This window comes from Vipera berus, assembly GCF_964194415.1.
Source record: "Vipera berus genome assembly, chromosome: 15".
Classification (NCBI taxonomy): Eukaryota; Metazoa; Chordata; class Lepidosauria; order Squamata; family Viperidae; genus Vipera; species Vipera berus.
This window is the reverse complement of record NC_138218.1, coordinates 4481018-4508745: the sequence shown is the minus strand read 5'-3', so window position 1 is coordinate 4508745 and position 27728 is coordinate 4481018. Positions and strand designations below refer to the sequence as shown.

At 48.2% G+C, this 27728-nt stretch overlaps 1 protein-coding gene across 4 annotated transcripts in view; it reads right to left on the bottom strand.

Annotated features, from left to right (window-relative positions):
- Positions 1-2537: 2537 nt before the first annotated feature.
- Positions 2538-27728, bottom strand: part of RABGAP1 (RAB GTPase activating protein 1) — a 68587-nt gene continuing 43396 nt past the window's right edge. For 2 of the 4 annotated variants that reach the window (XM_081339589.1, XM_081339591.1), the window contains exons 14-26: positions 25972-26085; positions 24890-24964; positions 23007-23132; positions 21693-21836; positions 17930-17971; positions 16811-16939; positions 13277-13369; positions 11802-11912; positions 9197-9337; positions 7895-7978; positions 7240-7311; positions 5840-6037; positions 2538-4711 (exon numbers count right to left, since the gene is read on the bottom strand). In XM_081339589.1, the coding sequence (XP_081195715.1) occupies positions 4589-4711; positions 5840-6037; positions 7240-7311; positions 7895-7978; positions 9197-9337; positions 11802-11912; positions 13277-13369; positions 16811-16939; positions 17930-17971; positions 21693-21836; positions 23007-23132; positions 24890-24964; positions 25972-26085 (1452 nt within the window). In that variant the 3' untranslated portion in view covers positions 2538-4588. Of the gene's footprint in view, positions 4712-5839; positions 6038-7239; positions 7312-7894; positions 7979-9196; positions 9338-11801; positions 11913-13276; positions 13370-16810; positions 16940-17929; positions 17972-21692; positions 21837-23006; positions 23133-24889; positions 24965-25971; positions 26086-26222; positions 26944-27728 lie in introns of those variants that run through there. The other 2 variants (XM_081339592.1, XM_081339590.1) reach the window with 2 other exon arrangements.

The following is a 27728-nucleotide window of genomic DNA, read 5'->3' as shown; positions in this document are numbered from 1 at the left end:
AAGAACTTCAACCCCCTCAGCAAGCTCTTCAACACCCCCCTCCTCCTCTGAGTCGTCCAACCCAACTGCCGAACCCACAGGCTGACCCTGAATCACAACACTCTGGTCTATAGCAGGGCCTTGCGGGATGCCCGGCACAGGAACCGCCTGCCAGGAGCAGCCTTGGTGGAACAGAGACGCTCTTGCCCGTCGGAAAGTGTTGCCTACACCACCAAAAGGCACTTGGCACTCCTTCGCGTGCCACCCTCCCCGTCTCCTAACCCAGCAAAGCTTCTAAAGAGTAGGGCCCTTTGCCGTGTGCTGGCTTGGGCAAACGCCACCATCTCCAGCCCAAGCGTGGCGATCGGGGAAGCTTGCCTGGGCAGAGCTGGGAAGAGACGTTTGCACAAATGAAGAAGGCACGGAAACAAGAACTGGATGAAGAGTTCAAGGCTGCCCAAACGGTGCAGCTTTGAGCGGGCAGAAGGGAGCAAGGCTCGGAAAGGGCATTAGAGGACAGGGACAATGAGCCGAGGGCAGAATTTCCCCCTGAGTGCGTCTCACTCCCCATTCAAGAATAGAATGAGAATTAATAGAACAGAAGAGGAATTCTGGAATTAGAATAGAAAATAGATTAGAATTAGAATGATAGAATTATAGCATTAGAATAGAATAGAAAAGAGAATATGGGATGGGATGGAATAGAATAAGGAATAGAATAGAATAGAATAATTAGAATAGAATCTTGGAATGGAAGGTAGAATGGAATGGAGTTGGAAGGGACCTTGGAGGTCTTCTAGTCCAACCCCCCCCCCCACCCAAGAAGAAAAACCAGGAAAAAAAAGAACATCCTCACCCCGACATTTCCAGTCTCGCTTTGGGGAAAAAACACCACCACCACCCCATTCCCAGCAGCTTTAATTCACACAGAATAGGCTTGGAAGGGACCTTGGAGGTCTTTTAGACCAGTCCCCTGTTCGACCAGGAGACCCAGCTCCCTGCCACTTTGCTGTTCTGGCAAAAGGTTCTTTTCTCTCTGCGTTGCGCACAAGACAAGCTAATTCCCGGGTCTGCTGTACCCCCCACCCCGACCCCAAAAAAGAAACCTATGCCAAGAGCTAACAGCCACCTGAGACACGTACTGGGACCCTCTCTGCTGAAGGCAGCAGGGTGCAGTTCCAGCCTACAAGCGTATCCCTCCTGTGGGGCTTCTGACCCATTCTGTTCCCCCCCCCGATACAGCTGTGGCAGGGGTGCTGGAGGCCTTGTGTAGAAGCTGAGCACATGGGCACCTCCTCTGCATGTAACTGTGAGAGGGATCTCGGAGTCCTAGTGGACGATCCCTTAAGTAGGAGCCAGCCGTGTGCTCCAGCTGCCAAAAAAGCCAACACAGTCCTAGGCTGCATTAACAGAGGGATGGAATCAAGATCACGTGAAGGGTTAATACCGCTTTACAAGGCCTTGGTAAGGCCACACTTGGAATGCTGCATCCAGCTTTGGTCACCACGATGTAAAAAAGATCTTGGGTGTCAGAATCCATTTATATCATATTCATAAATGTATGTTTAAAACATTATTCCATGGATTCTGCCATCTCCCGAAGAGAAGAGAATGGATGTGTATTGAACCGGTATTAGGCATTTCAAAGGAAAGGAGAAGCCTTTTGAACTGGGGAAACAAAAGGGGGGGGCTAGCATCTAGCTTGGGTCACGGAAGAGAGCAATAAACATGAAAGGTCCTAAGTTCCTTTTTCCCATGAGAGGGATGATACGAGATAAAGGATGGGGGACTGACCAAATGGGGTTAAGGGGATTAAACCGGGAACTCTTTATAAGGGTTTACTTCATGGAATAATATTAAGTCCTGTCTCATTTCCTACAACCAAGCATGTCATAGTAAAGATTCTTTTTGGAATAGACTTGACTCCAAGAATTTTGTCTTCCTAAGGCGTGGTTTGGGGTGGGTCCTGACATTGGGACTCTGGAAAGAGTATAGAGAAGAGCAACAAAGATGATCAGGGGACTGGAGGAAAAAACATATAAAGAACGGCTGCTGGAATTGGGGATGTCTAATTTAAGGAAGAGAAGGACACCAGTGTTCCAATATCTCAAAGCGCCTGAAGGCAGGACAAGAAGCAACGGATGGAAACTAACCAAAGAGAGAAGCAACCTAGAAGTAAGGAGAAACTTCCTGACAGAACAATTAACCAGTGGAACTGCTCGCCTCCAGAAGTTGTGGAAGCTCCACCACTGGAGGTTTTTAAGAAGAGACTGGACAGCCATTTGTCTGAAATGGGATAGGGTTTCCTGCCTGAGCAGGGGGTTGGACTAGATGACCTCCAAGGTCCCTTCCAACTTTGTTATTAGATCTGACCCCACCAGGACCTGCAGTGGGGGCGCGTGCTCCCCAACATCTGGAGAACTGTTGCTGTCTCCCCCACCCCCCTGTGCATGCAGCCCCCCCCCCCGAGACCTTCCCTCTTAATAATTCAAGGCAAGGCTGCCTCCGGCATTTTGCTCAGGCCAGGCTGATCGAGCGAAATAAAAATCACCAGCGGGTAGCAAGACCATTTTTTTACTAGTTTATAGATCAATCCAAAATGCTACACACGGAAAACTATTCTACCACAAGGTCCACGCATTTCTTTGCTTTTTATTATCAATGGAGTTACAGCAATATGGGTTTGGGTTTCCCCCCCCCCTCGTTATTATTAAACAGGAAAAGATACTCATGTATACAGTTAAGGGGGGGGAGAAATCGTGAATGCTCAAGGCTGGCTTTCACCTCTTATCTCAGTTAGCGTTAGTCTGGTCAGGAGGAAAAAAAATTAGAAATAAAAATTATCTTTATATACAAACAGTGCCTCTGAGGGTTACCGGCCTATGCTGACACACTGCACAAAGTTAAGTTGATCTGCTGATATATATATTTATATATATATATAAAAGCTATTTCAGCATAGGATAAATCAGTATAAATTAAAAAAAGGTGCCAAAAAAGGGGAAAAAATAGTTCTTCAGGTTTTCTGGGGAAGAGGTTTGGACACTCTTAAGCAGGGGGGGGGGTGTCTTCAAACGTGGCCCTTTGGTCTCTTGTGAGACTTCAGCTCCCAGAGTTCCTCCGCCTGGCTGAGGAATTCTGGGAGTTGAAGTCCACAAGTCATCAAAGGGCCACGTTTGAAGACACCACCACCCCGCTCTTAAGCAAGGGGGGTCTTCCACCTTGGCAATTTTAAGTCAGAATGCAGCGGCGGCAGCACGAGGCTGGCTAAGCAATTCTGGGGGTTGAAGCCCACCAGTTGCCAAGGCTGGAAGATCACCCCCCCCCCCAGCTCTAAGCCCTCAGAAATCGAAAGTAGCGTTATTACCTACTTGTGTAGTTACAAACTAGGGAGTGTTTGATGGGAAGGGGAACTGGAGTGAGTTCAGCAGCAGCGGCGGTCAAAACGAAGCTCCCTCCGTCCCCTGGGCCACCATCGTCTCTCTCTCTCTCCCACCTGCCTTTCTGCAGGCAGAAAACCCACCCCCCAAAACGGAGAATAAGCAAAACGGAAGCCCACCATTCTCGTGTCATCAAGGGCCAAGCAACTTGTTTCGGCGTGGATGCATCCGGGCCAAATCCGGACCGGCAAAGGAGAGTTGAGTGACTTCAACCTTCTTTGACTTCCCACAAGAGCCCGGAGCAAGCTCAAGGGGACGTTGGGAGCTCACAAAACACGAGCCACGCTTGTGTGTATAAAACAGCCCCCCCCCCCAGCCCCGATAAAACGGTGGTGTTGAATCTCAGCTTTTGTTCGGGGGGGGAGGAAAGGGGTTTGCTTTAAGAAGCCCCCCCCCACCCCGTTGAGTTGCATAGAAGTTATTCACGTAAGCGCTGTACAGAGAAAGAGACGGGGCAGGGGAGGGGGGGGGGAAAGGGACACACAAACATTGTGGAGGGGGGGATTTGTGAGTCCCGTTTCCAAAAGTTAACCAGGCAAACCCCTACTTGGAAGGAGTTTGGGGGGGTGTGGAACCTTTCACTCGCTCTCTGGCGAGAAGGCTCAAACTGTTTGTTAAAAGAGCGGCTGCGTTGTGTTGGAGTTTTTTTTTCCCTTTGTTCGTCTCAAATGAAATCTTTTTTTTTTAAAAAAAAAGTTCTGACTGTAAAAAAAAGAAAGGAAAGCACTCGTTTGTAAATTCAGTTAAGTCAGGAAGGTGGTGGTAATATTTTTTTTTCGTACCTAGCACCTCCAAACGGACTGCAGAATGGAGCAGATTATTGTCCTCTGGGAAAAGAAAGGAAAAAAAAAAGCATCGGTCTATAGCTACAGCCCCCACCCCCAGCCCCGTCCCACCCCCACCCCAGGTTAAATAATCAGTAGTATGAAGATCCCACGTCTTGCGCCAAGCGGCTTGCGCCAAGCGGCGTCTCTGGCTTGGGTCTCCAGCCTGTGTGTGTGTGTGGGGGGGGGGGGAAACCAGCCGCCTTGCGGTGTGTGTGTGTTTCGGGAGTCCTATGTACATCTGGTCCTCTCTCCTGCGGGCAGCTGGTCAAGACAAAAGTCTGGAAGGCAGAAGGTATGTGAGGAGAGGCCCCAGGAGCCACCCCGAGGTTGCTATCCAGCTCTTCAGCACGTCTCTTTCCCCTGGACGCCGGTCACTGTCTTTATAGAGGTGAGCGTTCGGTTGAACCAGGTTTTGCGCGAAGCCTGCACCTCGTTCAGCGCCTGTCCCAGGTCGTGTTCCAGGTCCTGCAAGGTAACAAGACGGGGATGAGCAGGGCGTTAAAAAAAAAGGCGCGTGGGGGATACCTGGCCTGCCCTGGGGTCATGAAACGGATACACCGAGGACATCAGAACCACCTCCTCGGTTAGGAGAGAAGATCTGCACGTCTGCACATCAAACTGTTCAGTGAGTAAATTCGTTGATGTAATATTTATTTATCTATCATCTATCTATCTATCTATCTATCTATCTATCTATCTATCTATCATCTATCTATCTATCTATCTATCTATCATCTATCTATCTATCTATCTATCTATCTATCTATCTATCTATTATCTATCTATCTATCTATCTATCTATCTATCTATCTATCTATCTATCTATCTATCTATCTATTTAGATTTATATACCGCCCTTTCCCGAAGGACTCAGGGCGGTTTACAGGATATTTAAAAGAAAATCAATACAAAAGTTAAAACAATTAAAAAAGATTAAATGAAACCCTGAGAGAAAATAAAAACCCCAGTTAAAATTAAAAATTCTCAGCCTGGGCCAGAGAGCTCGAAGAGCCAGGTCTTCAGGTCCCGGCGGAATGAACGGAGGTCGGGGGCAGTCCTAAGCTCCGCGGGCAGCTGGTTCCAAAGGGCAGGCGCCCCCACTGAGAAGGCCCTACCCCTGGGTGTTACCCGCCGGCAATCTCTTACCGCCGGCACCCTGAGAAGACCCTCCCTGTGGGAGTGCACTGGACGAAGGGAGCTTGATGCTGGCAGCAGGTGCTGCCACCCACCTTAGAGGTGACTTAATAGCCTCAAAAATTTTAGGAGGCCAGCCAGCTGTTCATTTCAGGTCCGGAAGGCAAGGGGTTTGTAAAGGTTTCTGGGTTTTGAGTGTAAAAATGGAATTGCCGGCACCCAGGGGAATTTGCTAAGCCAGACCAAGGATGCTCTCCTATCGGCCTGCCTCCTCCTGCGGGCAGCCAGGAAAGCCTCCAAGATGGCGGAGAGGAAAAAGGCTTCAAAGCCAGGTATCCCGTTCCGAGAGACTCTTCAGCCTTCATTCTCAAGGCCCGAATTCTGTCGGAAAAGAGAGATCTGACCCTCGCCTGTGCACAATTCCCATGGAGGCAGAAGCTCGGGCTGAGTCTTCCTCACCTGGATTTTGCATTCGGCCTCCACCAGTTGCAACTTGGTCTGGGCCAGTTCCAACTCCATTTCTCGTAACTGGTTCTTCAGCCCCTCCTTCTCCTCGTCGGTGTCTTCGTCGGAACCCTCCCTGGGGACGCCGGCCACCTTCAGCCGCCCTTCCTTGTTGAAGAACTCCCGACAATGTTCGCAGTTGTCGACTTTTTGCTGCGGCCAAGAAGGGTGGACGGTGAGCAATAGCAATAAGACATGGACTTATATACCGCTTCGCAGCGCTTTACAGCCCTCTCTAAGCGGTTTACAGGGTCAGCATTTGCCCCCCAACAATCTGGGTCCTCATTTTACCGACCTGGGAAGGATGGAAGGCTGAATGAACCTTGAGCCCCAACAGGATCGAACTCCTGGCTGTGAGCTGAATTAGCCTGCAATACTGCATTCTAAGCACTGCGCTACCATGGCAGATGATAGATAGATAGATAGATAGATAGATAGATAGATAGATAGATAGATAGATAGATAGATAGATAGATAGATAGATAGATAGATAGATAGATAGATAGATAGATAGATAGATAGATAGATAGATATAGAGCTATAGACAGACAGACATAGATGTAGATATCAGACAGATTAGATAGATATAAGATAGATACGATTGATAGATATACAGATAAACATATAGATATGATAAATATAGATAATAGATATGACTGACATAGATAGATAGATGATAGATAGATGGATGGAGAGAGAGAGAGAGAGAGAGAGAGAGAGAGAGAGAGAGAGAGAGAGAGAGAGGCAGGCAGCAGGCAGGCAGGCAGCCATAGCCCTTAGCCTTATATACCGCTTCACAGTGCTTTACAGCCCTCTCTAAGCGGTTTACAAAGGCAGCCTGTTGCCCCCAACCATCTGGGTCCTCATTTTACCGCCCTCAGAAGGATGGAAGGCCGAGTCAACCTTGAGCCAGTCAGGATCGAACTGGTGACGGCAGTCAGCAGAATTAGCCTGCAGTACTGCATTCTAACCACTGTGCCACTGTGTCTCTTGACTCCCCGAGGAACGGACTGGCTGCTTTCGTGAGCAGCCCGGGTGGCTGGCAACAGCTGAAAGGGCCGGTAACTTGCTTTCCACCCCTTCTACCTCCCCACGTACAAAAAACGTTAACTGCAAGGCTAGTTTATTGAGTCTGAAGGTAGCAAGTTGAAAATGTGATGTCTCTCTCTTTCGGCAACCCCCGAAGTCCCCCCACTTCCTTTAGCGAAGCAGGGACCAAATGGGATGTTGGAAAGAGTTCAGGAGATCTTCTAGAATCTGCCCCTGAGGCGGGGAATCGGGAAGCCTGCCCTCCAGGCGGCGCTAAGCTCAGCCTCTGCCACTCCCACCCCCAGTTCATCTGTGCCTCTACTTACCCGAATTTTCTCAATTTCGGCTTTATTGGCTACCTGCTGCTTCTCCAGCCTGTCGCTCAGTTGGGAACAGATCTGCAAGGCAAACTGGGTCGGTCAGCAAAGCCTCACGAGCTCAGGTAGGGCCTCTCATCCCTGCCCCAGATCCCCACGCTGGCCACGCGTCCTTGCTGGACTTTGTCCCCCCCCCCCAAAAAAAAACCTCTCTTGGCTTCTACGCGCTCGTGCCCCAAAGGGCCTGCCCCACATCGAGGGGCAGGGAATTTGCAATGGCTCTCTGCGGGCCCAAAATTTAACAGCGGGCCCAAAACTTTCTGAAGCGGTCAGGCTTTATACGTCTTAAGCTAAGAAACCAAAATAACTGCTTTCTCCTCTTAACAAAGGGGGAAGCTTGATTGTTTTTTTTTTCATTTTGATCAGTGATGTACCATCACTGGAGGCTTTCTGGACGGCCATTTGTCCCGAACAGCATAGGGTCTCCTGCTTGACCAGGGGGGGTTGGACTAGAAGGCCTCCGAGGTCCCTTCTGCCTCCCTTTTTGAGCAGAAAGAACAGGACGCCTCCCTTTGGTTCTGTGTCAAAAGGAAGGCGGTGGAGCTGTTGGGGCCCAAGGGAGCTGGATCCCAGGGTTGCTTCAGAACAGCTGCCTCCTACGTACCTGCTTGTAGTCGCCGATGATGGAGCTGTTTTTCTTAATCTCCAACTCGGCTTTGTCCAGTTCTCTCCGACACATCTCCTTCAGCTTGAAGAGAGGACGGGAAAGTCTGGTCGTTTATTCGTCCCTCCACCAGGGTCTCTTGAGCTCCAGCCCTTTCCCCTCTCTAACCTAGAGACTAGACATTCACCTGTCTGAGACAGTACAGGTTCTCAGGGCTGGACTAGAAGACCTCCCAGGTCCCTTCCAGCTGTGTTATTCTATTCTATTCTATTCTATTCTATTCTGTTCTGTTCTGTTCTATTCTATTCTATTCTATTCTATTCTATTCTATTCTATTCTATTCTATTCTATTCTATTCTATTCTATTCTATTCTATTCTATTCTATTCCATATTTTCTATTCTATTCTATTCTATTCTATTCTATTCCATATTTTCTATTTTATTCTACTCTATTTTTATTCTATTCTATTCTATTCTGCTCTACTTTTTATTCTATTCTATTCTATTCTATTCTATTCTATTCTATTCTATTCTATTCTGCTCTATTTTTTATTCTATTCTATTCTATTCTATTCCATATTTTCTATTCTATTCTATTCTATTCTATTCTATTCTATTCTATTCTGCTCTATTTTTTATTCTATTCTATTCTATTCCATATTTTCTATTCTATTCTATTCTATTCTATTTTATTCTATTCTATTCTATTCTATTCTATTCTATTCTATTCTATTCTATTCTATTCTATTCTATTCTATTCTATTCTATTCTATTCCTATTCCTATTCCTATTCCTATTCCTATTCTAATTCCAAAAATGCAACTCACAAGAGAAAGCAGCAGAGAGTCCAGTACTGGCAATGTGGAGAACTTGGGGCAAGGAGATACTGTTCGGGGACTCTCTGATGCAGGGGTCCCCAACCCCCCCCCCAGGTCTGTGGACCTGCACCGGTCCTCAGTATCTCAACAACCGGTCCACGCAAATAAGCAAAGCCCCATCCATGGGGATGCAGGCAGCCCACAAAAGCACACCGCCTCCCATCCACGGGGAAAAACCTTCTCCGTGGAACCGGTCCCTGGTGCTCCAAAGGTTAGAAGCTGTTGCTCTAATGGAGATGGGGGAAGGTGGTTATGGGGGATAAATAGCTGCAGAAAAGCCATCCCAGACCAGAGCTGACGGTGAAGGGCAAAGCAAGATGACCGACTCTTGGTGCTTTTCTGCCTTCAGCGGGAGTCCTTATCAGATGCTGAAGTGCGGGAAGGGATGGCCTAAAACCAGAACTTAACCCTCTTCCCTCCTACCTCCCCAGCTCCCTTCTGGCCCGATCCTGCCCCAACCTGAGCCGATTCCTCCTCCAGCCTTCTCTTTTCATCCTCGGCGTCGATCAGCTTCTGCTTGGTCATCAGCAGCTCCTTGTTCAGTGCGTCAGCTTTTTCCTCGGCCTGGAAGGGGAAACACCGGCGGGCAAAATGAGTGGACCGCGAGAGGCAAGAGTTTTTGAAGAGAAGGGAAAACTGTTTCGCTCGGCTCTTAAGCAAAGGCGAGCAAGGGAGGAAGCCTTGGGGGTCCCTGTGCCCCAAGGTAAGGTCTTGAGATAACCGAGAGCGGAGAAAGCAGCCGCTCGATCCTTGGAGAAGGGAAGGAGACGTGTGTCTCGGGGTTGCCAAGATGCGAGTCTAGCCCACCCTCCTGGCAGGCTGGCAAAGACAGCCTGTTTTGCCTGTGTGAAGACGTCCTGTCTTCTTCCAGGCTTTCTGCCCCAGGAAACAAGCTGAAGCGAGGTCACAATGACCTGCCTTCCGAAGGCCCCGGTGTTCTGTGGGCGTTGTGAGGATGACAAGACACGAAGCTTAATCTTGGCCAAGGGGAGAGTAGCAATCGGAGCATCGTATGCCAGAATGATAAAGCAGGGTGATTTTTCTGCTCGCCCAGCCAAGGGGTGCATTTAACCTTTCCCGAGACTTCTGCTCCCCTTTGGGGAAGTTTTGGACACCGTGGGAGGACGTAGCCTCTCCATTCTGGGTGTGCTGGTGGCAGGCACTGGCACACCATGAGGGCAGGGCCGGGCCAGCTGGGGAACGGAAGCAGCCCAGCCAAGAGAGTGCCAGGATTTAGGAGAAGGCCCCGGAAGAGCTGAGCCAGTTCCAAGGATCTGCTGCCAAATTGGTGGAAAGTTTTAAAGAAAATGGGTTTTCATCCATGGAGATTTCATCTTGGAAGTTTGCCTTCTGCGCGCGTATGTTTGCGAGTCTCAGAGGCAGCCTGAGACGTACCTTCGGTAAGGGAGAAAGGAAAGAAAGAAAGAAAGAAAGAAAGAAAGAAAGAAAGAAAGAAAGAAAGAAAGAAAGAAAGAAAGAAAGAAAGAAAGAAAGAAAGAAAGAGAGAGAGAGAAAGAATGAAAGATAAGAAGAGGAGGAAAGAAAGAAAGAAAGAAAGAAAGAAAGAAAGAAAGAAAGAAAGAAAGAAAGAAAGAAAGAAAGAAAAAGAAAGAAGGAGAAAAGAAACAAGAAAGAAAGGAAGGAAGGAAGGAAGGAAGGAAGGAAGGAAGGAAGGAAGGAAGGAAGGAAGGAAAGAAGGAAGAAAGGAAGGAAGGAAGGAAGGAAAGGAAAGAAGAAAAGAAAGAAAGAAAGAAAGAGAAAGAGAAAGAGAGAAAGAATGAAACAATGAAACAATGAAAGAAAGAAAGAGAGAAAGAATGAATGAAAGAAAGATAAGGAGGAAAGAAAGAAAGAAAGAAAGAAAGAAAGAAAGAAAGAAAGAAAGAAAGAAAGGAAGAAAGAAAGAAAAAAGAAAGGAGGAGAAAAGAAACAAGAAAGGAAGGAGGGAAGGAAGGAAGGAAGGAAGGAAGGAAGGAAAGAAGAAAAGAAAGAAAGAAAGAAAGAAAAAGAAAGAAAGAAAGAAGAGAGAAAGAAAGAAAGAAAGAAAGAAAGAAAGAAAGAAAGAAAGAAAGAAAGAAAGAAAGGAGGAGAAAAACAAGAAAGGAAGGAAGGAAGGAAGGAAGGAAGGAAGGAAAGGAAAGAAGAAAAGAAAGAAAGAAAAAGAAAGAAAGAAGAGAGAGAGAGAAAGAATGAAAGAAAGAAAGAGAAAGAAAGAGAGAGAGAGAGAAAGAATGAAAGAAAGAAAGAAAGAAGAAACAAGGAAGGAAGGAAAGAAAGAAAGAAGAAAAGAAAGAAAGAAAGAAAGAAAGAAAGAAAGAAGGAGAAAAGAAACAAGAAAGGAAGGAAGGAAGGAAGGAAGGAAGGAAGGAAGGAAGGAAAGAAAGGAAAGAAGAAAAGAAAGAAAGAAAGAAAGAAAGAAAAAGAAAGAAGAGAGAGAAAGAATAAAGAAAGAAAGAAAATAAGAGAAAGAAAGAAGAGAGAGAGAGAGAGAAAGAATGAAAGAAAGAAAGAAGAAACAAGGAAGGAAGGAAAGAAACAAAAGAAAAAGAGAAAGAAAGAAAGAAAGAAAGAAAGAAGAAAGAAAGAAAGAAAGAAAAGAAAAGAAACAAGAAAGGAAAGAAAGAAAGAAAAGAAAGAAAGAAAAGAAAGAAAGAAAAGAAACAAGAAAAGAAAGAAAGAAAGAAAGAAAGAAAGAAAGAAAGAAAGAAAGAAAGAAAGAAAGAAGAAAGAAAGAAAGACGGAAAGTGAGAAGAGGAGGAAAGAAAGAAAAGAAGAAAAAAAGAAAAAAGAGAGAAAGAAGAGGAAGAGGAAAGAAAGAAAGAAAGAAAGAGGAGAGGAAGAAAAAAAACAAGAAGAAGCGGAGGAGGAGGAGGAGGAGGAAAAGAACAACAGAATTAAAGGGAATTAAATAAACGACCGGAGAAGCGCATCAGCTAGAAATGCCCAGGAAAGTTTCGCTTCTCTAACGGACACGAGTCAAGTTGAGCTAAAAATCTTCACCCGCCGGGAGCGGGAGAGAAGCGCTTACGTTGTCCAGGTCCTTCCGCAGGGCGATCTTGCTGGTCACCAGCTCGTGGGCCAGGTCGTCGTTCTCCTGCTCCAGCCTCATGTTGGCTTCCTGCAGGCGCCGGTTTTCTCTCTGCAAGGAGGCCAAAAGGGGCAAGCGTGAACGCCAGCCGGACGCCCCCCGCATTCTTCTGGAACGGGCCGGCATCATAAATACAACTCAATGAGTTCCAGTTAAGATTTGGGCCCAAAATCGAGAGGTTGTCAAGCCGCTAGTCCCCCGGGGGTTGGTTGGTCTGTCCTTGCTTTCGGGGCAAAAGGAGATAATTTTTTTAAAAAAAAAAACTGCCTAAAAGCAGAATGAAAACAGCTCTGGCAACTCAGGAGTAGCGAGTGAAGGGGAGACCAAATCTGCAAAAACAGCTCTGGGTGTTTCAGGTTTTAAAGGCCATCTAAGTGAGGCCCACTCATGTTTGAACAGAAGGAGGCCGGGGGTGGGGGGGAAGAAAAAAAAAGGGGGAAAAAAAAGCAAGGTCAGAAAGATAAAAGAGAAGAAGAGATAAACCGGGCAAGTGGCAAAATGATTCAAGGCCAGGATGGTGTCTTTTTTCGTCGCCAAGAAATGGGGTTTATTTTTGCGAGGGGGAATAAAGGTTCAGTCTGGATCCCGGTTTTGTGTCTTTGTGCTACCCCTTTGTCTAGTCCAGGGCTTTTCAACCTTTTCGCCCATTGTGCCACTTTTAGGATATGGCAACATCCGAGGACCACCAGTCGCCTAGCAAGGGGTCAAATGCTTGATGACCAAAACAAAAAAAAAAAACGGAAAAAAGTGATGAAGTACAGGTAGTCCTCGACTTACAACAGTTCACTTAGTGACTGTTTGAAATTACAATGGCACTGAAAAAAGCGCCCCCCGAGCCACAGCCGAGCAAGACACCTGCCTGCCCACCTGGCGGCGTTCTTCCTCCTATCCGAGGTTTTCATTGTTGTGAGCATTTCTGTTGAGGATTGACAGCGAAGGTGGGGGGGGGGTTGGTTTTTATTCCCCCCCTCTGCTGGGTGGTTGCAGCAGGTTTTGGTCACTTCACATGACCCTGGGACACTGTGACCATCATAAATATGAATCCTTTGCCAAGCATCTGAATGTGAATCACAAGACCCTGGAGATGCTGCAACATTCCAGCTGATCGGCGCTTCTTCTGGGCTCAGCAGAAGCGCCAGGATCAGCGCCGAGCTCCAGCTGGAGCCTGGCGCTGATCCTGACGCTTCCGCTGAGCCCCGACAGCCCTGCAGCTCCAGCCGTCTCTCGCTCAGGCTTCTGCGGTGCTGCCCCCGGTTCAGCTCATTCCCCTCCTCTGCTACCACTTTTCTAGGATGGTCGCATATCACCTGCCAGGTGCCAATGTACCACAGGTGGTCCCCGTACCACTGGTTGAAAAGCCCTGATCTAGTCTGCACACACACAACAGGGGTATATCTGAAGCAGGACAGGCTCACCTCAAATCTTTCGATGGGGTCTTCTTGCTGAGCTTGTTGCTCCCGCATCGTATGATATTCCCGCTCGTATTTCTTCAACTTCTTTTGGCTAATCTTAAAAAAACACACACAAACACACACCGCATATTAGAGCTTCGGCAACAGAACAGAACGGAAGAGAATTCTTCATTGGCCAAGAGTGATTTGGACACACACGAGGAATTTGTCTCAGGCACAGAAGCTCTCCGTGTACACGCCAGCAGCAAGTTGAGAAATCGTGATGATAATCATGAAATAACAATCGTCGCACATCCCAAGATGCCACACTCGGCGACAGTCATCGGATACGAGACAAGCAATCGACAAAAATCGTAATAGGGTGCTAAATAAAAGCAACCAGCAGAAACCGTGAGATACAAACGACAAAGTTAAAGTCACAAGAAGCTAAAGGAATAAGTAATAGGAAAGTTGAGAAGGATAATAGTAACACAGACCTGCTAGGTGGCACGAGACAGTTGTGGGAATTAGTTGTTTAGCAGAGCGATGGCAAGGGTTGGGGGGGCGGGGGGCAGAAACTGTCCTTGTGTCTAAACGTCTCTGGAGATTCTCTGTCATGCAGGACACAGTTTTCCCAAAGGGGCTTTTTCAAGAGGCAACTGGACCTCCTTGTTTTCCTCTGAAGACGTTTCGCTTCTCAGCCCAGAAGCTTCTTCAGCTCTGCCTGGATGGTGCGGAATGGAAGGATTTATACTCCTTGCAGACAGCTGGTCGTTTGCCTTCTTTTAGAGAGTCCTTGAGGCCACTTGGAGGCTTATCTGTATCCTCAGGGACACCTGAGGGGTGCAAATGGGCGCGGAGCCTTCTTAGAACTGCGGAAAGGACCGTGTTGTAGAGTGGAGATAGATGATGTTGTATTCCCCCCCCCTCTGTTGAGAGAGGACTGATCAGCTTTGACCTAGATGGCCTCTTTGACCCCTCTTTCAAACCAGCGGTCCTCTCCGTCCAAAACGTGGACTTTGCTGTCTTCGAAAGAGTGTCCTTGTGTCTTTCAAATGCAGATGGACGGCTGAATCTTGTCCTGATGCAAGGAGTATAAATCCTTCCATTTTCTCCACCATCCAGTCAGAGCCGGAGAAGCTTCCTAGATGAGAAGCGAAATGTCTTCCAAGAGAAAAAAGAAAGTCCAGTTGCCTCATGAAAAAAGCACCTTTGTGTCTAAGTTGTTCTGGCGTGCAATGCCCTGTAGCGTCATCTTGAGGGAAGAATTTGAAATAATTTACGTCCAGGATATGAGGCGTCTGTAAATATTTCCACAGGCCCCTTCCTGGCTCGTGCAGGTCCTCAATGGAAGGCAGGCTGGTGGCAATTGTCTTTTCTGCACTCCTAACTATCCATTGAGGTCTCTGCCTGTCCTGTTCGGTTGCTGTGCCAAACCAGACAGTTATAAGAGGTGCAAAAGACAAGACTCCATAATTCCTCTCTAGAACTGTGTCAGTAGCTGCTTGGGCCGTCTGAGCTCTCTGACTTGGTGCAGGAAGAACATTGTCGTGCTTTTTTTTAACGACATTTTTGACGTTAGGTGTCCATTTCAGGTCCTGAGGTATTCTAGAAGCCAGAAACCTAAATGACACTGTGTTGTCTAGTATTGTTAAGAGGAGAAAGATTTCTCTCCTAAAATCTTTTTGCCTGCTAAAGTTGCTGAAGTTCTGAAAGCAACAGGAGCGCCGGGGATTGCAGGACTGGGTCCCACTTCGCCGCCTCCTGGCTGCAGACATGCTGAAGCTGGGTCAGAGAAAAGGGGTTGTGTGAATTTTGTTAAGCTTGTCCCGGTGCTCCCTCTAGTGATCCTGAGGCAGAAGAGCTATCCAGCAGCTTGTGTGAGTTCGTGTGTGTGTGTGTGTGTGTGTGTGTGTTTGTGTGCATGCACACATGAAGAGAACGAGGCAAAAGGGGCAAATTCCTCCTTTTGCCTTCCAGTGTAGGTCAGCCAGAGAGGATGGATCAGAGAGACAGACCAGCGTTTCTCAACTATGGGAACTTGAAGCCCAGTGGACTTCAACTCCCAGAATTCCCCAGCCATCGTCTTACAAATTGCCAAGGTTGAGAAACACTGAGCGAGCCTCAAAGGGAAGGCAAGCAACTCCCTGGGAGAGGAATTAAGATCTCATTAGGTGCTTTTTTTTTCAAACAGTCCACCAAAAAGAACACTACATCAAAGAGAAATAGAAGGAGGAAGGGAGGAGATATGAACGAATGCATGAAGGAAGGAAGGAAGAAAGGAATAAGGAAGGTAGGAAGGAAGAAAGGAAAGGAAGGAAGGAAAGGAGGGAAGAAGAGGAAGAAAGGAAGGGAGGGAGAAAGGAAGAGGAAGGAAGGGAGGGAAGGAGAAAGGAAGGAGGAAGGAGATATGAACGAATGAAGGAAGGAAGGATTAAGGAAGGAAGGAAGGAAAGGAAGGAAAGGAGGGAAGAAGAGGAAGGAAGGGAGAAAGGAAGGAGGAAGGAGATATGAACGAATGAAGGAAGGAAGGAATTAAGGAAGGAAGGAGATAGGAAGGAAGGAAGGAAGGAAGGAAGGAAGGAAGGAAGGAAGGAAGGAAGGAAGGAAGGAAAGGAGGGAAGAAGAGGAAGGAAGTGAGGAAGGGAGAAAGGAAGGAGGAAGGAGATATGAACGATTGAAGGAAGGAATTAAGGAAGGAAGGAGATAGGAAGGAAGGAAGGAAGGAAGGAAGGAAGGAAGGAAGGAAGGAAAGGAGGGAAGAAGAGGAAGGAAGTGAGAAAGGGAGAAAGGAAGGAGGAAGGAGATATGAACGAAAGAAGGAAGGAAGGAATTAAGGAAGGAAGGAGATAGGAAGGAAGGAAGGAAGGAAGGAAGGAAGGAAGGAAGGAAAGGAGGGAAGAAGAGGAAGTAAGTAAGGAAGGGAGAAAGGAAGGAGGAAGGAGATATGAACGAATGAAGGAAGGAAGGAATTAAGGAAGGAAGGAGATAGGAAGGAAGGAAGGAAGGAAAGGAGGGAAGAAGAGGAAGGGAGAAAGGAAGGAGGAGATATGAACGAATGAAGGAAGAAAGGAATTAAGGAAGGAAGGAGATAGGAAGGAAGGAAGGAAGGAAGGAAGGAAGGAAGGAAGGAAGGAAAGGAAGGAAGTGAGGGAGGGAGAAAGGAAGGAAGAGGGAGGGGAAGAGGGAGGGAGGAAGGAAGGAAGGAAGGAAACCTCAACTAGGGCTGGTGAAATAGACTACCTTGAGAGATCCAGGTGTCCCCAGGTGCCCTCAGCCCTCCTTCACACCTTTTAACCATTTGCAAAGTGGGACTGTCCCTGTCTTTGCATCATGGTTTACCTTCAGAGCTGACCAAAAGCAAGAGAAGGCTGACTGAGCCAGCTCGGTCCCCCAACAGCCACCGTGCAAGAAAGCCTTCCAGGACAGAGAGGCGGTTAAGGACACCAAGATGCGGCGGTATCTGGGTATCTGCGTTGCAGCACCCTCCTCGGAAGCGACAGAGATCTTCCTCCCCCCACCACCCCGCCGGGAATGACTGATTCCCCCCCCCGTTACCTTCATGCTACATGCCAGCTCCATCAGTTTCTTGGCGTTCTCCTCCGACCGATACCTCTTGGGCAGCTGCACCCGGAAGAATTTTAAAGCCCCCTCAAAGTCTGTCAGCAGCAAGTCGTCCCTGGTGGTCTAGCAACATGCAAGGGGGAGAGGAGAAATTAACGGCTGGCAAGTCCTTCAGCTCTCCCACCTCGAACCCAGAACTAGGCAAGAAGCACCCTTTGGCCTCCCTCTTAAAGGTGGGCCCGGATAGGAATTTGGCTTAGCCCTTTTATAAGCTTTGCCGTGCCTTTTTTTCCCAGATTATACAGGGAGTCCTCGGTTTACGACCACAGTGGAGATGGACATTTATGTTGCTAAGTGAATTTCAATGACCTTTTTCGCCACTCTTGCTAACCTGAATCCCTGCAGTTTTTAAGTTAGGGACGTGGTTGTTAAACGAAGCTGGCTTCCCTGTTGACTTTGCTTGTCGGAAAGTCGCAGAAGGGGATCACGTGACACCTTCACCACCACCCCACCACCCCCGGGATGTTACAGCCGTCGTAAATATGAGCCAGTTGCCGGGTGTCTGAATTTTGATCACATGACCCGCCCGGGGGAGGCTGCAACGGTCGTAAGCGTGAAAAACGGGTCTTAAGCACTTTTTTCAGTGCCGCTGTTTACGTTTGGTCCCTGAATGAACTCAACGGGACTATCTATAAGGCACGAGCCACACGGAGCAGAGCAGGGAAAATAAGAAAGAACGGGTAGCGGTGGAAATGTCTTTTTTTGGGTAAAAAAGGGAGATTTCTCTCTGGCCTTTTCTTTGCAGCAGATTTGTGAGCCAAGTTTCACCCTCTCCTCTCCCCCCATCCCTTTCCTGATTCGGTTTGATGGTCCCAATTCTTTTCAGCAAGCCACAATTAAGAAAGAAAAAAAAGGACCCGGAGCAATTTCAGCAAGCCCATGCTTCCCAGCCTCCCCCAACCCTCCGTCCCTCAGGGTAGCTCCTTGGACTTGAGGCTGAAAGGATTTCAACCCCCGAGACGTTCAAATTCCAGACGTCCCAGCTCGGCCTGCACCGTGGGTGCGCAGCGCGGCAGGAAGGATGTGACTTGGCACAGGGCAGGAAATACTCACTTTTAACAATCCAAGTGCGACGTTAAAAATAACACTGATGCCCTGCAAAAGAAAAGAGAAGAGGGGAAAAAAAACACCGCTGAATGACCAGAGGTTGAAGGGTCTTGAGATTTCTGCAAGATTTCCAGGGATCTGCAAGCTTCATCTCTTCCTTGACCTGGCTCCCTTCTCCGGCACATTTAAATCAAGGGTTTATCTTGACTCTCCCGAATAGCAAGATGTCACTCTATTGGGGTGATTTGTCACGTCTCCCCGAAAAGAAGACCGGTTCTTATATTGATTTTTGCTCCAAAAGTCACATTAGGGCTTATTTTCTGGTTAGGGCTTATATTCGGGGAAATACGGTATTCAATATTCTATTCTATTCTATTCTATTCTATTCCTTATTCTATTCTAATTCTATTCTATTCCTTATTCTATTCTCTTTTATTCTCTTTATTCTCATTCTATTCTTATTCTATTCTATTCCTTATTCTATTCTATTCTCTTTATTTTATTCTCTTTATTCTCATTCTATTCTATTCTATTCTGTTCCTTATTCTATTCTAATTCTATTCTATTCCTTATTCTATTCTCTTTTATTCTCTTTATTCTCATTCTATTCTTATTCTATTCTATTCCTTGTTCTATTCTAATTCTATTCTCTTTATTTTATTCTCTTTATTCTCATTCTATTATTCCTATTTCTATTCTATTCTATTCTATTCTATTCTATTCTATTCTATTCTATTCTATTCTATTCTATTCTATTTTCCATATTCTATTCTATTCTATTCTATTCTATTCTATTCTATTCTATTCTATTCTATTCTATTCTATTCTATTCTATTCTTCTTAATTCTACCCTGTCCTGTCCTGTCCTATCCTGTTATTATTAGCATCCTGAAAATTTGTGGTAGGGCTTATTTTCAGGGAAACATGGTACTTTGGAAGCAAGCCAACCTTTTGACCGCAAAGTCAGCAAGGGGGACATCTTTTCAGGTTGCACTAAGCACCCCACCCCTGCTTCCCAAGGCCTTTGGTTGATGGGAAGCGGTGTCCGTCTTGAGAAGAGTGGAGAAAAGGTTTGGGGAGAAGAGAAGGCAGCCTGGAAGGCCACCACACAGATGGCCAACGTTGACTTGATCGTGGTCCCCAAGTACGAGAAAGGGACAAAATTCCCCTCAAAAGTTCCAAGATTCCTGCCAATTACTCAACAACGTGGAAAGCTCACACCCCAGATGGACAGCCTACCTTATCATGAGCAGTTCCTCTAGACTGCCACCAGGTCGAGATTTAAAGTCTTTTGAGTTCAAATCTGGGGCCTCCTAATTCGGTGCTTTCCATAGTACACAGTACGCAACGGAGCCCAAAATTTACGTCGCTAAATGAGAAATTTCTGAAGTGAGTTTTGCCCGATTTTACGACCTTGCTCACCGCAGTCGTTAAGTTGAATCGCTGTAACTGCCAAGTTAGTAAACAGGGCTGTTAAGTCTGAATCTGGCCTCCTTGATAACCTGGCTTGTCAGGTCGCAAAAGGGGATTCCCCTGACCGTCATAAATACGAGTCAGTCGCCAAGTTCTGAATTTTGATCGCCTGACCCAGGGGGGTGCTGCAAACGGTCCTCAGAATGAAAAATGATCATTAAGTCACTTTTGTCAGAGCCCTGGCAACTCTGAACGGTCGCTAAACCGTTGTAAGTCAAGGGCTACCTGTCCCAACGCCTGCTGGGCTGGGAATGCTGGGTTCTGTAGTCCCAACAGAAGGGAAGGTGGCTAGTGTGCACCACTAGGCCAAGGAGATGGGAGGTAGTAGGCGCCGTAGGGAAAAATCCTCCTTGCAATCTTGGATACGATGGTGATTTGATCTCCAAGCGTGGCATTTTTCTCGGGGGGGGGAGGGGGAAAGGCTGCATTCCAAATTTTCCTGGCTGGCTGAATCACTTCCTGTGACTCAGAGGACTCCAGAAAACCCCACCCCACCCCAACAGATGCCAGGACACAAAGCAAGCCCCCACCCCACCCCTCCGCACACCTTGCCAGCCACCGAAGCTTTGGATCGCACCGTTCCCTTCCGAAGCGGATTCTGAGAAACCAAGCGATTAACATCTCCGAGGCAGAAAATAATATAAATACCCTTTAAAAAATGCTCGGAAACCGTGATGTCACGGCTACAAAACAAGTGGAAAATAGGAAAGGAAAGCAGCTGGATTCTGACTCGCCTTCGCTCCAAAGGCCGAAAACTCTTCCCGGGCACAATGTCTCTGGAGATTCTCTTGTCGTCCAGGTCACAATTATCCCAAAGCTGCTTTTTTTTTTTTTTTCCCAGGAGGCGACTGGACTTGTGTTTTTTTTTCTTTGAAGACGTTTCTCTTCTCATCCAAGAAGCTTCTTCGGCTCTGACTAGACGGTGGGGAAATGGAAGGATTTAGCCTCCTTGCAGACGGCCGGTCGTTTGCATCCTTTTAGAGGGTCGTTGAGGCCACTTGGAGGTTTACCTGTTTTCCTTAGAGTCACCTGAGTCATTGTGAAGTTGGAGCTGTGCTGTCCGCAGGATGTTTTCTGCCCTGGGTCCCTTCCCTGTTGGGGAAGAGCCTGGGTTGTCTGAACCTCAGACTAAAGCGCAAACGGTTCCTGGAGTCTGCCGTGTTTCCTGGAAATCCGTTCATCCTCCCGCGCCATTCGAAGGGGGCTCATCCCCAAGTGCAAGCATCTAAAGACTCTCTAAAAGAAGGTGGCTCAGTGGGTTAGGACACTGAGCTTGTCGATCAGAAGGTCGGCAGTTTGGCGGGTTGAATCCCGAGTGCCGCGTAGCAGAGTGAGCACCTGTTACTCGTCCCAGCTTCTGCCAACCTAGCAGTTCGAAAGCATGTAAAAATGCAAGTAGAAAAATAGGGACCACTCCGGTGGGAAGGTAACAGCGTTCCGTGCGCCTTTGGCGTCTAGTCATGCCGGCCACATGACCACGGAGATGTCCTCGGACAAGTGCTGGCTCTTCGGCTTTGAAACGGAGATGAGCACCGGCCCCTAGAGTCGGAAACGACTAGCACGCATGTGCGGGGGAACCTTTACCTTTAAAAGAAGGCAAACGACCAGCGGTCTACAAGGAGTATAAGTCTTTCCGTTCCCCACCTTCTAGTCGGAGCTGAAGAAGCCTCTTGGACGAGGAGCGAAAGGTCTTCAAAGAAAAACAAGAAAGTCCAGTTGCCTCCTGAAAAAGCACCTTTGGGACAACCAAGACCTGGGGGTGACTGAGAAGCTCCACAGACATTCAGCGATGCCCTTTGAGACGAGCATCCTTCGAATGGTGCGGGAATGGAAACGGTATTTCCAGAAAACATTGCTGACTACGGGAACCATTCACACTTCAGTTTGAGATGCAGACAACCCAGACACATCCCCAACAGCCTGCGCCTGTCTCCAACCAGGAAGGGACCCAGGGCAGACAACATCCGGCAGCCAAGAAGGCTCCACACCCATCTGCACTGCTCAGATGACCCCGAGGACACAGATAGATAAACCTCCAGGTGGCCTCAACGACTCTCAGAAAGAGTACCAATGAGCAGATGACTGCAAGGAATATAAACCCCTCCATTCAGCACTATCCAGTCAGAGCTGAAGAAGCTTCTCGGATGAGAAGTGAAACGTCTTCAAAGAGAAACAAGAAAGTCCCAGTTGTCGGAAAAAGCACCTCTGGGCCTTCCCAGGCCCCCCGTTTTTTGAGTCAGGGCCAGCTTCAGAGGAGTTTGGGGTGGGGGGCAAACCACCGCAGGGGTGCACGTACCTCACACAGCAGCAGGTCAATGATGTGGAAGACCATGTAGAGGGGGAATTTTGCGGTAAAGAGGGTGAGGAACCACTGGGAGGCATACATGTGAGCTTCTAAACTGATCTCTAGGAAGTGGCTGTACAGGTCGGGGATGTACTCCTGGAGGAAAGAAGGAAGAAACAGAGAAAGCGGCCCTCTTTCGTCTGAATGCAGAAGTGATAAAGAAATACAGGTAGTTCTCGACTTTACGGCCACAACTCAGCCCGACATTTCTGTGGCTAGGCCAGGGTTAGGCAACCTTGGCCCTTTGATGACTCATGGACTTCAGCTCCCAGAATTCCTGAGCCAGCACGGCTCAGCTTGGAAACCTCTGCCTTTCCCCTCAGCATGGCTGGCTCAGGAATTCTGGGAGTTGAAGTCCATGAGTCATAAAGCGGCCTAGGCCTAGGCCAGGGGTAGGCCCCCTTGGCTCTTTTAGGACTCGTGGACTTCAACTCCCAGAATTCCTGAGCCAGCATGGCTCAGCTTGGAAACCTCTCCCTTTCCCCTCAGCGTGGCTGGCTCAGGAATTCTGGGAGTTGAAGTCCACGAGTCATAAAAGAGCCGAGGTTGCCTACCCCTGAGCTAGGTGAAACATAAGTGAATTTCATCCCGTTTTACGACCTTTCTAGTCAGCGTGGTTCAGTGAATCGCTGTGGTTGTTAAGTTAGTCACGCGGTCATTAGTCTCTCTCTCTCTCTCTCTTTCACTATCTATTTCTCACTATCTCCATCTGTCTGTCTGTCTGTCTATATCTATCTATCTATCTATCTATCTATCTATCTATCTATCTATCTCTCATTATCTATCTACATCTGTCTATCTATCTCTCACTATCTCTCACTATCTACATCTGTCTATCTATCTACATTTGTCTATCCATCTATCTCTCATTATATCTATCTATCTATCTATCTATCTATCTATCTATCTCCATCTGTCTGTCTATATCTATCTATCTATCCATCTATATCTCACTGTCTGTCTGTCTATCTATCTATATCTCACTATCTATATCTCACTATATCTCACTATCTCCATCTGTCTATCCATCTATCTATCTCTCACTATCTCCATCTGTCTGTCTGTCTGTCTATGTCTGTCTGTCTGTCTGTCTATCTCAAAAGGAAAGGATGACAGTTCTCTCGAGAGGCTGCCTGGGGACTGCAGTGTGAAGAAAAGGTCTTTGAAGGAGCCCCAGCGGAGATGCCCGTGTTTGCTTTGGCACCCTTCTTTCGAGTCAACCTGAGCGGCCTCTGCGGAGGGGAGACGAGGCCGCCCCGTCCTTACCTGCATGAGACGTTCCAGCTGATAAAACTTGCAGTGCAGGTCCTCAAAATTCTGTTTGAAAAGCTCCCTGAGTCCGTAGTCGAACATGATTTTGACCAGAACACTGAAGGCCTGTTCTTCAGGCATCTGTCAAAAGAGGGGAGAATGAAACCATTTGTCAGGCCTTTTTAAACAAAGGTAAACATCGAGGAGGACGCCTCGCAAAACACAGGCCAAGCCGATCGACAGCCAGGCCCGTCGGCAGGAAATCTGCTTTTTCCCCCTTGTCAGGGACACCTGCCTTCCTTTAGGCCACCCTGGAAACCAATGCTGGAAAGGCTGAGTCAACCATGAGCCGGTGCATTGCTGCATTCTAACCACTGCACCACCACGGCTCATAATGTGGTACAAACGTGGCGCCAAGAGCCCATAATCTCTTCTGTGTTTCGAACTGGCGTTGCCTCTACTGAGCTGGGCGGCGCAAAGCCCATCCTGTCCCTCGTGTTTTGGATAGTTTCGAATAACGTGGTGTGTCCTTTTTTTGTGTGTGTGAGTGAAAGGAGTGTGTGTGTGGGGGGGGGAGAGAAATGGGCTTCTGTCAGTCCAGGAGGAAGTCTGCTTTTTCACAGACGCGCTGGGTCTTTTTTTATTTACCTGTCAAGGATGCTCTGGCCATCCTTCAAAGGAGATGAAGGATGAGGAATTTAAAAAATAATAAAAAAGGGAAATTAACAAAGGTCACCCCGACTGGGTGAGGAATGAGCCGGAAGCCCTGGGAAGCATCACTTAGTATCTGACAGGGGGGCGTGAGAACACACCCAACTCCGTGAAAGTGTTTAAAAATAACAGGCCGGAGGGGGAAATGTGTGTGTGTGTGTGTGTGTGTGTGTGAGAGAGAGAGAGAGAGAGAGAGAGAGAGAGGCTCTCAATGGGGTGTTTGAAGAGAAATTGTGGACTAGCCTCTTGCAAAGGACTCAATTGGCAAATGTGACATCCAGGAACGCACGACGACAAAAGAAGATGTTGCAAGGAGGGGCAACCTGTGAGAGACTGCCAGGGACCCACAGCGGGAAGATTCCACAGGTAGGCTAGACCAGGGGTCTTCAAACCTGGCCCTTTTATGACTTGTGGACTTCAACTCCCAAAATTCCTGAGCCAGCATGACGGAACAATGGCCCTTTCATGACTCGTGGACTTCAACTCCCAGCATTCCTGAGCCAGCATGGCGGAACTATGGCCCCTTCATGACTCGTGGACTTCAACTCCCAGAATTCCTCAGTCGGCCATTTTGATGAAGCTGCAGGCTTGGATCCAGACCAGGGGTCTTCAAACTTGGCCCTTTGATGACTTGTGGACTTCCAGAATTCCTCAGCCAGGCACACGCTGAGGAATTCTGGGAGTTGAAGTCCACAAGTCATCAAAGGGCCAAGATTGAAGACCCCTGTCCTACAGCAAAAAGGCCATCCCACCAGTCTGTTGTTGATCCAATTCTCCCCGGTTTGGGGTGGGGAGCCAGATTCGCAAAAAAGAAGAAAAAAAAAGTAGTAAAATAAGAAAAAACTACCTTAACAAATGTCTCGCTCGGCAACGTACGTTTTGGCCTCGATTGTGGCCGTTAAGCCGAGGACTACTCTGTCTCTTGTCTTTGAGCAAACAGGGATGATTTCATTTTCCCGGAATTATTTTTTCCCCATTTTTTTTTTAAAAAACCCGGCCCATTCTCCTTTTGGGCTGCAATTTGGGGCAAACCGGCAGAGATGCTCGGGCAGCCTGGCTCGCTGGATGCCCCGTTCAGGATCGAAGGTTCCTCTTAGTACAACAGTCCTGGGGTGTCCTTGGAAATAAGCCTCCCCCCTCCCCACTTCTTGAAATGGCCCAGTTTAAAGAGCTTAAGCGAGACTCACGTGTAGGAGCAGCACCGCAGCCAAGAACGACTGCCCTTGGCAGTAGCCGATCTCTTCGTCGTAGACCGAGTAGGCCTAGGGTGGGGAAGCGAGAAAGTCTGTCATGAAACCCTAACCCTAACCCACCAGCTGTGTCCCCTGGGCCAGAGGGTCCTTAACCCCCGGTCCGTGGACCGCGGCACGCCAGCACCGGGTTTGCACAAAACAAGCAACGCCCCGTCCGCGGGATGCAGGCCACACACCAAACCACGCACCCTCCGGTCCGCGGAAAAACCTCTCTCCGCGGAACCGGTAATCCCTGGTGCCCCAAAGGTTGGGGGACCTCTGGCCTAGGCCAAGCTCGGGTCGAAGAAGAGAAAGGGCTCTCAGGAGCCAAACTGGGATGGTCTGAATTTCAGCCTTGGCCAGGGAAGGAGAAGGGTGCCCGCGGCGCCCTTAAGCCTCTCTCGCCCGTCGATGCCCTTTGGGGACCACCGAGGCGGCTCTGCCACTTTCTTCAAAGCCCAAGCAAAGCTGGGAAGCCTTTGATTGGCGGATGCCGGGAAGGGCTCATCTCTGCTAATGGTGACAAGGTGCTTCGGAGGGGGGCCAGGAAGCCGAGCATTCCCCCCACCCCGCCCCCCCCAGGGCGGAGGAGGCAGCTTTTGAAAGGCCAAATTCAAAGGACAGGCCAAACGGGGGGGGGGGGAGAGCTCTCGAAAGAAGAGCCAGCTGGCTTTTTTAACCTGCTAATTACCTCCGGCATTTGATCCGCCTTATAGTGCAAATGAAGGACTGTGTGTTTATCGGGGTGGGGGGGGGTGAAGGGTGTGTGTTTGGGGGGGGCACAGCTTGCTTTCTGGATCCACTCTGGCCCAAAGGAAACCTCCAGTTCTGTCCTACAAGCCCTGGCTCAAAGCTGGCTGGGTGGCTGGGTGGGTTTTCTGGGTACCGCGGTGGTCCCTGGAAGGCGCCAGGCGGAGGCACAGCAGCTGCAGTTCCCGCTTTCTTTCCCCCATGCCCCTCTCCGACTCCCATCCCGCTGGGCTGTTCCTGAATCCCGGCCAAGAGGAACCCCCCGAGGAAGGCAACGGCGTGGGCACCTTGCATATTTTATACAGCGAGTCCTGCCCGTCTCCTCCGGTGTCCTTGAAGTAGTCGTGGGCAGGGAAGGTCCGGTTGATGTCCCGGGTGATGGCGCTATCCTGGGGAGACTCCTGCAAAGCCGAGAGGGAGAAGGAATAACAAGAGTTGGGAGGCACCTTGGAGGTCATCTAGTCCAACCCTCCCCCTGCTCAGGCCGGAAACCCTGTGCCATTTCAGACAAGTGGCTGTCCAGTCTCTTCTTAAAAACCTCCAGGGATGCAGCGCCCAGAACTTCTCTTCCACTGGTGAACTGTCTTCACCGTCAGGAAGTTCCTCCTTAGTTCCAGGTTGCTTCTCTCCTGGATGAGTTTCCATCCGTTGCTTCTTGTCCTGCCTTCGGGCGCTTTGGAGAATAGCTTGACTCCCTCTTCTTTGGGGCATCCCCTCAAATACTAGAATACTGCTATCATGTCTCCCCTATTTCTTCTTTTCTTTAGACTGGCCAGACCCAAGTCCCGCAGCCGTTCTTCGTATGTTTTAGTCTCCAGGCCTTGGATCATCTTAGTTGCTCTTCTCTGCGCTCTTTCTAGAGTCTCAATGTCTTTTTTTACACTGTGGTGACCCAAACTGGATGCAATACTCCAGTATATAAGTCTCAGTACTATTGCGCGCTCTCTCTCTCTGTCTACCTATATCTATCTATCTATCTATCTATCTATCTATCTATCTATCTATCTATCTATCATCTATCTATCTATCTATCTATCTATCTATCTCTATCTATCTATCTCTATCTATCTATCTATCTATCTATCTATCTATCTATCTATCATCTATCTATCTATTCTCTCTCTCTCTCTCTCTCTCATCTATCTATCTATCTATCATCTATCTATCTATCTATCTATCTATCTATCTATCTATCTATCTATCTATCTATCTATCTATTATCTATCTATCATCTATCTATCATCTATCTACTATCTATCTATCTATCTATCTATCTATCTATCTATCTATCTATCTATCTATTATCTATCTATCTATCTATCTATCTATCTATCTATCTATCTATCTATCTATCTATCTATCATCTAATCTATCTATCTACCATCTCTCTCTCTCTCTCTCTCTCTCTCTCTCTCTCTCTCTCTCTCTCTCTCTCTCTCCATCCATCCTTCTGAGGTGGGTAAAAGGACCCCCCAGATTGTTGGGTGAAGTCTCAGAACGGTTCCCATTGCTGTTCTATGGGGTCTGTTAAGAAGGAAAGAAAAAAAAGCCCACCCATCCCACTCCCCACAGACTTTTTGCCCTGGAATATGGCTTAGCCAGAGGTTTTGCAAGCACTGATTTGCAGTGCTGGGGGGGGAGGAGGGACAGGCTGATTCTCCCCCCCTGCCCCCCCCCCCGACTTCAGAAAGGCCACCTTGGAAGGAAGCAAGGAGCAGCTCGTGACCCCCATGCTGGGTCAAGCCCGACCGGCAGGAAACCAGCCCTTCTGAGACCGTCTTTCTCCCACGGTTGGCAGCCATGTTTGAAGACCGCCATCTTTTGTCTTGACGGCTTCTGAAGCCCCCCACCCCACCCCACCCCCCCACCCCAACCCAAATTGTACACCATCAGAGTCTGGAGTGAGAAGGAAGGGACCTTGAGTAAAATTCCCGGGCCAGGAGAGGAGGGGGTGCCTTGCGCTGAAGGACTGATCCACACTTGCCAGCCAAACGTCCTTTTAATCAGCGAGTCAATCTCCATCTGCTCAGCCACCGAGGACGGA